The sequence below is a fragment of the Sciurus carolinensis genome, chromosome 9, assembly GCF_902686445.1.
Source record: "Sciurus carolinensis chromosome 9, mSciCar1.2, whole genome shotgun sequence".
In the NCBI taxonomy this organism is placed as follows: Eukaryota; Metazoa; Chordata; class Mammalia; order Rodentia; family Sciuridae; genus Sciurus; species Sciurus carolinensis.
The window spans coordinates 73,429,210-73,439,934 of NC_062221.1; the positions used below are offsets into that span (position 1 = coordinate 73,429,210).

The 10,725-nt window shown below is 45.3% G+C and overlaps 1 protein-coding gene across 7 annotated transcripts; it reads right to left on the reverse strand.

Moving 5' to 3' along the window:
* Positions 1–738: 738 nt before the first annotated feature.
* Adprh (ADP-ribosylarginine hydrolase) lies at positions 739–10,205 on the reverse strand. Of its 7 annotated transcripts, none has more exons than XM_047565095.1 (5): positions 10,081–10,205; positions 8,579–8,767; positions 6,585–6,939; positions 4,046–4,406; positions 740–3,220 (listed from the first exon to the last, which is right to left on the reverse strand). In XM_047565095.1, the coding sequence occupies exons 3-5, from the start codon at positions 6,895–6,897 to the stop codon at positions 2,806–2,808; spliced, it is 1,089 nt and encodes a 362-aa protein (XP_047421051.1). In that variant the 5' UTR covers positions 6,898–6,939; positions 8,579–8,767; positions 10,081–10,205; the 3' UTR covers positions 740–2,805. The 7 variants fall into 7 exon arrangements, with proteins under 7 accessions (XP_047421055.1, XP_047421051.1, XP_047421052.1 ...); XM_047565096.1 differs by lacking the exon at positions 10,081–10,205 and adding an exon at positions 9,463–9,805; XM_047565093.1 differs by lacking the exon at positions 10,081–10,205 and adding an exon at positions 9,407–9,805.
* Positions 10,206–10,725: the final 520 nt, after the last annotated feature.

Sequence of the window (10,725 nt, forward strand, 5' to 3'; positions counted from 1 at the left end):
TTCACAACATCCCAGCAGTTTTGTGGCTGTTTTTTTTTTTTGTTTTGTTTTGTTTTTTTTTTTAAAAAGATACAGGTTCACTGACTCTGAATAGGTAGAGAACGAGGAGTGAATGGAGAGTGTGGCTTGAGAAGGGGGTTCAACCAAGGCTGGCTCTGCAGATCTTGAAAGAAAATCATTGCTAAGTGTGTTAGCTTAGTGCCCCTGTCACCAAAACACCTGACAAGACCAGCTCAGAGGAGGAAAACTTTATTTTGGCTTATGGTTTCAGAGTTAGTCCATGGTGGGCTGACTCCATTGCTCTGGGCCGAAGGGAAAGTGGGACATCTTGGCAGAAGGACATGGTAGAGAAGCACTGCTCACCTCATGGTGACCAAGAAGCAGAGACAGAGGGAAAGGACCTGCAGGGAAGACAAAGGCTTCCAGGACACCACCTCCCAACCCGTGACACACCTCCTCCAGCCATGCCCCACCTGCCAACAGTTACCTCCCGTTAGGAGGACTGGATTGCAATCCTTCACGTTACCTCTGAACATTCCTGCATTAACACAGGCGCTTCTGGTGGACACCTCCTATCCCAGCTGCAGCACCAAGACTTCTAGACATCTAGCCATCTTAGGTAACAAAGAAAAGCCAATGAAGCACCACCCACAGCAGGTCATGAAAGCATCCTCAAACCCCGTAATGATACATGTGGTCTATTCTGCTTTCATTGCACAAATGTTAATGTGATTAACATGAGAAACTCATAACCATGCTTGAGACTACTTTATTGGTTTACTCTAACATTATGCATATAGTGAAGTTTATCTCCTTTCCCCATTCATTCTCATCCTTCTTCTTCTCCCTCTCTCTCTCTGCAGCACCATGGTCAGGAGGGACGATGCAGGTGGATGGGCAGAGGTATCGATGGGATGGTGAGACTGTTTTCTTCTCATTGCTTCTATTTTCTTAGAGAAATAGGAAGCGAGGTCATCAACCAAAAGTGAAGTTTGGGAGGAGGTGTTGAGGTTTGAGAAAAAGGAGTCTGAAAGTCAACTTTTACATGTGCTGGTGATGAAGTGAGAATCAGTACTAAATATAATAGGTTTTTTCCTTTTTTCTGGTTCTCTTCAATTGTGGTGAAACACCACAGCACAGAACAGATGCCGAGACACTCCCAACCCTCCCTCCACCTCCTCCACCACATCCTACCGAGGCTGAAGGACTTGGAAAGACAAAGCCCTATAGGAGTGAGTAGGAGGTAGCTGGACTGCTACTGCCCACACCCCCCACCAGCTGAAAACCAGGGATCTGCAGGAGAAATCACAGGAGTCATATTCTGGGCTTGTACTGAAAGGGGAAGGAAAGAAGTGCACATCCTTACCACCCAACAACACCCAACAAGGGTGGGCCCTTACCGACCCTCATGGCAGACTGGGGGTCACCACACAAAAGTAACGATGGCATCACTTCCAAGTCAGTGCTGGGCAGTGTGCACCTGAGGGTGACCCAGAAGACACCCAATCACCCCATAACAGGATCAATATGGTTACAGGGCTAGGATAGAAAGCCATGGATAAAGTGAGGTGATAGTGGCCAACTGCACGCCAATTAGAGATTTCACTTGTCAGGTTCTATCTGAGTTAGGCCTTGAAGGATGAGTAAGAAGTTACCAGGCAGAAAAGGAGAAAGAAGTGCATCAAGAAATAAAGGGCCTGATGTATTCACCAGAACATGACTAGAAGTTTAGCATGATCAATTTATTCATCAAGATAACTCCAGAGGGTCATGAGGAGACACCAGAGAGGAGGAGAGGTAGCAACATTCATTTAATATATACTGATGAGGTGTCTACTGTGTGCCCAGGCACTGCACTATGTTCTGTCAGAGGAGAATACAGACAAGCAAACAAATACTAACACAACTGGGTAATATGCAAAGGGCTGCGAGAAACTCCTGAGAGCAGCTAGCAGCAGCATCTGCCTAGGCCTGAGTGCCTTGGATTGCACAATTGAACTGAAAAATACTCAGTGCAACAAGGTAAAAGATCTAAAGTATATTAAGAGGTACAAGAGCCTAGCAGATGCTGTTAGGGCCTCACGTGCACCTCTCACTGGTCCCATATAACTTATAGCTCACTGCTGCAAGAATCTCTGGGTCTGTATCTGAAGACATTCATGTTTGGCTTGCACAAAAGGCAAGTTGAGATGTACCAGGGAGTTAACATCCCTGGGTGTGGTCCTCAACCAGGGTCAGATGGAAGTAGGTGGGTAAATACCCCAGGCTTGCTTGCTCTTTAGGGGGAACAACTCTGCAGACTGCCTTGGGCAGAGGGTTCAGATGGACTGCAGCCCAACTGTCCACAGTGGAAACCTGCTCACTCGCACACCCTGTTTGTTTCCCTTCCCTCCCAGTCTCACTTCCCCATTCTCCTATTCATGCTTCCTGGAACTGCCTCCCAAATAAACTCCTTGCACTCAAATAAATCCTTATCTCAGAGTCCACTTGGGACAGGGGGAAACCCAGCTGAAAAAAAAAAAAAAAAAAAAAAAACCAGAAAAATCTTTTAGGATGATTAGATGACAAAATGAAAACTCATAGATGAGGCTATGAGATTTCTAGCTTGGGAGACGGTGGATCCCATCAACAAAGATAAAAGACTCTCTATATACAGAAAGAATAGGGTGAGTCTGGAAAGCCTGAGCTCAATGTGTGCAAGGGACTTGTCTCAAAACTTCCTAAGTACAAGGTTAAGACTCTTGACTAGAAAAAATGAAAAGAAACTGAACAGAAGGAGCCCTAGGAAATGAACCACACATCTTGCTAAAGATTGACTGCAGCATCTTTCTCTGACCCAAGAGAATATAAAGCCCTCGCTACCTCTTCCAGCCTGGGTCTGTATTCTAGTTTCTCATAGTTGGAGGGACTCACTCCTTTAAAACCATGCATAACTCCCCACCAGCAGCCAGCAATGGCTGCTGTAGAATCGCTGTCTCCACCATGGAAAAAGGCTCGGTGGGCAAGCTCCTTCCAGGAGTCTCCTGCAGCAAGGATGGCATCATAGGCGATCATGGGGGCATCATGTCCACTGCTGCCACCCCAGCCAGAATAGCTCAGGGAGGTGTAGAACTGATCCCTCTCCTTCACGTTGAAGGGCTGGGGGAAGTTAGGGGCTGACTTGCCATCAGAAATTCCTCTAAGTTTCAGGTAATTTTCCCATTGATTTTGGAAGTAGGACCTACAGAAGAAAGAAAAAAAAAAAAAAAAAAAAAGAACTATAGTCAATTGACAAACTGAAGTCCAAAGCCATAAGGAGAAGTACCAGGTGGGTGTGTGAACAGAGAAAATTCCAACTTCAACTTCTTACATTAGTACTACAAACTACATAGAAAATCAAAATCGGTTCGAAGTGCCATTCATGCAATAAATTTTAGCTAAGTGTCTACATCAACAAGACACTGATCAGGCTGCTAAATAAAGAATATAGATACATATCAAGTTAAAGGGTAAGAAATAAAGGTTTATTTTTCCTAGATTGAGAGTAATGCCAAATGCCATCTCTCCTGGGGAACTTTAGGACATCAAGACCATGGGTCACTTCAGCAGAAAGTCTCAGGACCTTTCTATTCTAAGAAAGAGAATAAAGTGAATTCACAAAAAAGGGAAGATGAGGCCGTACCACTTATTATTTAGCTACTGGGAAAACCTAGCTCTCAAGCATTCTAAGTATTGTCAAGACAATACTAAAAAACAAGCTCCAAAGCAGGAAACTGTTCTTGGAAAATAACATAAAAGGGTCACGAAAAATAGAAAACTGTAATCAGAACTGAATCCCAACATCACAAGGAGGCACTGTAGCTACACTGCTCATTGAGGTGCCCACTTGGCAACCGTGGTTGGGAGGGAACTGGAATTCCTCGCGGGTTCGAGAGGAGGTGGCTGTGTAGTGAGAGCCACGACGGCTGCGGGCATCTCTCCGTCTCAGGTATACGTGCGCAGACGCTCGTGCGCCCACAGATTCACCCACATTCCAGCAGAGGCAGGCATCCATCCACAGACTCACCAATGCTGAAGATTCTCCTCTACGAAGTAGCCTGACTGGACAACGTACTTTTTGGCTTCTGGCAGCACTTCCATCAGTCCTTTTCCCCATTGCCAGGGTGGTGTGCCATTCACAGCATATGCCGTAAAAAGAGCTGATGCGAGGGCTCCCAGGTAGCCTGTTGGGTGGTGGTGGGTCATTCGACCGCTCTCAATGCTCACTTGGATCAGCATGTCCAGTTGATTGTGGTAAGGGAACCTGAGACCAATGCACATGGCCCGCATGGCAGCCCCACAACCACCCTCATGGCTGTTGAAAGGAATCCTCCAGCCATTGGGCTTGTCCGGCTCCAGCTGCATGGCGTTCTGCACAGAGGCGCCACCTGGGGGAATCGGGCCGGCGAGGCGGTCAGTAGAACCAAAGCAAAGCCCAGGGAGGAAGAAAGAACTTAATCTGTCTACACGGTCCCTGATGGAAAGGGAAAGGCAAGAATTATGACAACAGATGACCCTGAAAGCCCTAACCCAACAAGGTGCTGTACTTCATATATAATCCTTAGCATGATAATATTAATTTAAAAATAAGAAGATTCATATAAAGAGCCCTGGAATCTTCACCAATTATCAGAGACATCACAAGAACTCAAAAAGGTCAGTACAGCACATTATTCTCTTTTTTAAGTGAATAAGATAAAGCTCAGAACCCTATTAAAAAATCACATAACTAACTAGTCAGTGGCCCAGTAAAATCCATCACACTTCAAAATCCAGGTCCTTCAAGAGCTCAATATGAACCTGATAATTAAGAGTCCATAGATATCAGAAAGAGGTCCCAAATTGTAGGGAGAAGCACTGGGCTCAGATGAGGAGCGTGGACCTTGGCTGTCCCTTGTGACAGTGGCATAAGCAGCCTTGTCCCACTGACTTGTTGTACTGGGGCTGTGAATACACTTGGCGTCAAGCAATGGCAAAGCATACTTTAGAGTGTAATATTATTGTTCCCTTATTAGTCAGTTTATTCACAGCTATGTTCATGGATAGCACAGGTGGACAAATAAAATATTCTATGTGCTAAACTAAGGAGACTTTAGCTGCTAAGAAAGGATGATCAGAGATTGGTTTCTAAGGCCCATCCTTGAGTTCGTGAGAGGCCCTGGGTGTGGTGGAGAGGAGCTTTCATTAGAAGGTAATCTGGGCTGAACTGTGTCCTCCCAAATTTATATTTTGAAGCCCTAACATCCCTCAATTTGGAGACAGGGCCTCTCAAGAGGTGACTACACCAAAATGAGGCCATTAGGGTGCAGAGGAACCTGGACACACAGAGATACCAGGATGCATGCACCACGTGAGGACACAGAAGATGGTCATCAAGCCAAGAGAGGCTTTGAACGAAATCACACCTGCCCACTCAATTTTGATTTCTAACAATCAGAACGACAAGAAAAAAAATGTTGTTTAAGCCACCCAGTTTATGGTATTTTGTTGTGGTAGCCCTAACAGACTAATACAGGAGGAGAAGTCAGTCTGATGGGAAAGAAAAAGGTGACCCAAATCACCTCATGGCCTGAGGGGCCCTAACAAGTTCCCAAAGTGGCCAAGACCACTTGTGAGCAGACCTAGGACCATATGAGGAGTCTCTACAGAATCCTTTCCATTTTTCTTTAACAGAAAAAAAATGTTTTTCTTTATGCTTGTTCATTACAAAACCTTAGAAAATATCAGCTATTTGGGAGGGTGGGGCAGAAGGATCACAAATTAGAGGCCAGCCTGGAAAATGTAGTGAGACCCTGCCTCAAAATAAAATTCTGAAAAAAGATTGGGGATGTAGCTTAGGGATAGAGCATCCCTGGGTTCAATCCACAGTACCACAAAAACAAAGACAGGCACAAAACAAAACAAACAAAAACACCAACAACAAAAACTTTAAAACCACAAATAAGTAAAAGGAAAATAAACAAATACTCCTATTACTTAAATAAAATTATTAGCATCTTTGCTTATATTCTTCCAGACTTCTCCCAACACAGAGCTACATATCTATACTTTTAAGGACAGCAGTTTCATAAAACATCTACTGCTTTAAAACCTACTTTTTTTCACCTAATATATAACACCTTTCCATATCAGCAACTGTTCATCTGCCAAATTTTACATTTGAAAATACATAGCCATAATTAAGGAAATTACAGGACATTTGTTTCTATTTTTATCACAACTACTGTCAACTCTACTGTTTCCTTGGTATTTATTTATTTCTATTTGTGGTACTGGGGATTGAACACAGAAGCAATGTCACCGAGCTATATCCTCAGCTGACTCCCTCTCCTTTTTTGAGACAAGGTCTCTCCACATTGCAGAGGCTGGCCTCGAAGTTGTGATCCTCCTGCTCAACTTTCTAAGTACTGGAATTACAGGTGTGTGCAGCCACCATGCTGGCATTCACTCAACATTTAAGTGAACATTTAAATCATCAACATTTTTTTGAGTTTGTACCACACTTAGGGAAAACTTTCTTAAAGACTTCCTTGGCCTGTATTTTGTTCACCCTCCCTGGCCTTCACCTGGTGCCCGGCCGTCCATGTCTTCCATGCAGTCTTGGTAATACTTAGCAAGGAGAGAATATAGTCGCGTCAAGTCAGGGGCTTTCCCAGCTTCCAGGAGGGCCTCTGCTGTGGCCAGGTGCATCACAGTGTCATCGCTGACTCTCCAACGTCCCACGTCGATGGCTTCCAAGCCACCCAGCTGGGCCAACTGTTTGTGTATCTTCTCCCCATCCCGGAGGAATTCCCACTTCCCATTGAAGTACCCCAAGGCATCTCCAGCTGCACTAAGCACCATGGCAGCCACATACCTCTCCAGCAGTCCCCCACACATGCTGGGCTCTGCAGGGGCTGTCTTAGGGGGCGATTTAGACACCTGAATGGTGAAGAATCAGAAAAAACAAGAGCTTCCTCTACATTTTATTGAGCATTTTTTACTCATAGGCATCCTATTAAGTACATCTCACTTATCCTCATAACTACCTCTATAAGGACTGTATTATTAGGCCCATCTTGCCTCTGAGGAAACTGAGGATCATGGAGATGACACAGTTTCAGAAATATTAAGAGACTCATCCCAGGTTACAGAACTAACAAGAGGTAGGACTGGGATTCTGATGGAGGTCTATTAGACTACAAAGCCCATGATTTTAACTATGACTGTATCTTTGCCTCTCAGTGAACAGTAAACCCATTAAATTCTGCAAGTCAATCCAAGTGTTTCATTTTCTTTTTAGTTGAGACTTGGCCTTGGAAGTGCATCCCTCCTTTATATAAATAATAATACTTTTTATTGGTATCACAATGCAGTTTGGAAAGCACGTACACACTGTCTCACTAGTAGGGAAGGACAGCAGTACACATTTCACAGGTAAGGAAACTAAGGCATGAAGAAGCTATGTTTACACATCCAGAGGTGAACACCTTGGGATTTGAAATCTTCTAATCACAGGCCAGAAATTCCAGTGTGTTATTCCATTCTGCCTCAGCCCTGACCTACTTACCTTGGGTAACCCATTGGGGCTTCAGCCTCCACATTTGTAAAATAGTAATGATAATAATAGCAACAATCTAATAGATTTGTTGTGAGGAGCTATTTTTGTAATAATTTTTATTATTCATGTACAACCAGAGAAAAGGTTTTTTCATTTATGGAACTAGAATAACTTCTCCCTACAATCTTTGCTTCAACAGCAATATTTAAACTTTGTTTTTCTTTTAAACCACTGAATTCTATAGTACTGAAATCTCAATATGCCCAGCTCAGATTAAATTCCTGCTAAGTTATAGTTAAACTATGGAACCAACCTAGTTGCCCTTCTACAGATGCATGGATAAAAAAAATGGTACGTATACAAAATGGAATATTACTCAGCCTTAAAGAAGGATTAAATTATGGCATTTGCTGATAAATGGATGGAGCTGGAGAGTATCATGCTAAGTGAAATAAATCAATCCCCAAAATCCAAAGGCTGAATGTTTTCTCTGATATGTGAATGCTAATTCCCAATGAGGGGGGGCTGTCTAGGGAAGAATAGAGGTACTTTGAATTAGACACAGGGAAGTGAAGGGAGGGGAGGGGGTATGGGGGTGGGAAGGACAATGGAATGAATCAGACATTACTATCCTATGTGCACATATGATTACACGACTAGTGTAATTCTACATCACATACAACCAGAAGAATGAGAAGTTATACTCCATTTATGGAATATTTGTCAAAATGCATTCTACTGCCATGTGTAACTCATTAGAACACATTGAAAAAAAAATTCCTGCTAAGTTGCTGCCTTCCCTGCAGGTGCATTTCCTAACAGCCCTCATCCTTCTTCAGTTCCCCAGTATGCCACATTCCCTGGGGCACCAGGTTCAAATCCCTTCACTATCTGCCCACACTATCCATCCACCTCACTTGCACAGGCTAGCAAACACTTTTAAGGACTGAAGGACTAGCTCACTCTTCCTTCTGTTCAAGCTCTTTCTCCATTTAATTGTCCTTCTTCCTCTCTACTTACCTAAACCGTATATTTTCTCAGGGTTTAGAGCAGGTCCTGGGGCTTCTGGAGTCTTTCTCCAGCTGTACTGCACTGGGTCAGGGACTGCAGGTTGGCAAGCCCCTAGAGAGGCAGTGAGCGATGAAGATGAACTGAACATCCAAAGCACTGTTTCTGATCAAGCTGAGCTTCTTGGCTCACAGATGGTATCTGTAAAACATTATTTACATGTTTTGTTATTTTTAAGTGAAGCCTAGGAACTGGAATTCTGGCTCACACAAGAATTATTGTGTGACCGTAAACAAGTCATCTCTCCTGGAGCTGGAGATTTTCCCACCTGTAAACCCGACTGCAGGGAAGGAGGAGGATGTAGATGCCACCCCGAGATCTTGTCTTGCTTGGGCTGAGACTTTCTGAGCCCAATCTTAACTGTCCTCCGAGGGTTAACTTTTAACACCCTTTACCCTCTCTCCCCGTGTCCTCGGCTTCTTTTCCGTAATTCTTTCTGGCTCCACCCCAAATGTGTGTTTTTGTGAGTTGCAGCCAAGTGGAGGAAGAGGACCACCACCTTTTTCTGAGATTCCTTTTGCTTTCGCTCATGACCTAGTCTCCCACACGGAACGCGGCTTTCCCTTAAACTTTTCTAAAACTTCACAGTTCACATTCACGTTCTGTACACTCAAAACCGCAGTCCGTTCTCCGCGGTCCTCTGCTTTCCTTCCTTTTTGGGGTGAGGGCAGCATACAAACACACCGGCTTTGCAAAGCGGCTGGCACCCACGCTGGTCATCACCACGGCCCCGCCACGTTCGGGATGCGCGAGGGGCTGGGGCCTGGCGAGGGGCTCTACCTGGTCAGCCTTGGGGAGGTGAGGGCAGGGGGCGGCGGAAAGGGGTACCAGGTCACCAAGAGGAGAGCGGCGCCGGGTGGAGAAGGCTGTGCCTTGTCACTTCTGAGAGAAGAGCGCCAGCACCGGGCGGGGCCGGGGCGCGGGGTTCTGGTCGCGGAAGAAGCTGGGCTACGTCGCGGGGCGGAGCGGCGGGCGGCCGCCGGGAGCCGCGGGCGGGAGGAACAGGGCGGCGCCGCGGGGCCAAGGTCGGGCGGCGCCCTGGTCCACCCGAGTGCGAGCGAGCGCCCCCTCCTTGCGCTTGCCGAGCCGGATCCCAGAGCGTCTCCGGCCAGCAAAGCGGCTTCCGAGTGGCGCCGAGCATTTCCGCGTCCCAGCCCCGGCGTTAGGAACCCTGTCCGCGACCACCGGCGCTCTGCAGGGCTCGGAGACGCTCCTGGTGCAGGAGAACGTGGAGACTGGGGGATCCTGGCCCTGGTCTGGGCGTCTCAGTGACCCACGTGTGACCCTGGGCTGACGCCTTGGCCTTTATTTATGCCCGGCTTTCCTGGACTAAAATGAAAAAAATATTTATGCAAATAATGTGAAAAAGTACGGATGGCGGCCTGGCCTTGGTTCTGTCCCCACTTCCCGCCTCCCCAAAATGGGGTTCCACCACCCAGGTTGTATATACTTACAGTCTTTATCTTGAGCCCATTGAGGGTGGGATGCGGTCATTTTGTAAATACGATTTTTAAATCCTTTTTCTAAAACTCCTTAGCTTTATCAATTACTCTATCGACTCCAAATGTTCAGATTAGGGAATGCTTGTGGGATAAAATCCCTCACAGATTGATATCAAAAGAGTACACAATTGCTCTCCTAGCACAACACCAGGGCCAAAATTGAAGAAGGAAAACAGAAGCACAGAAAATCAAAAAAAAAAAAAAAAAAAAAAAAGAAGAGAGAGAGAGAGAGAGAGAGTCTACAAATCGCTGACACTTCATGGGCCTGCATGTGTACAACTACCTAAATGAGAGTTAAAAAAAAAATTGTAAAGGGAAAAAGTGAGCTAACAGGAAATGATTAATAGACAGGGCCCACTCTCTAGCAGATACAAAATAGCAGCAAGGCTCAAGGGAAAATATATGCCACAGGATATAAATTTATTAAAAGGAATTAAAGCGGGGAAATGAGGAAGATGGAAGAAAGTTAGTACAGGAGAAATAGGAACCCCAAAGCATCTGCTCACATATCCTGTATAGTCAATTCAAAAAGACTCAGGGAGCACCTAGATTGCTGAGCTTATGTGTCAATTTGCTGGGCCACAAAACCCAGATGTT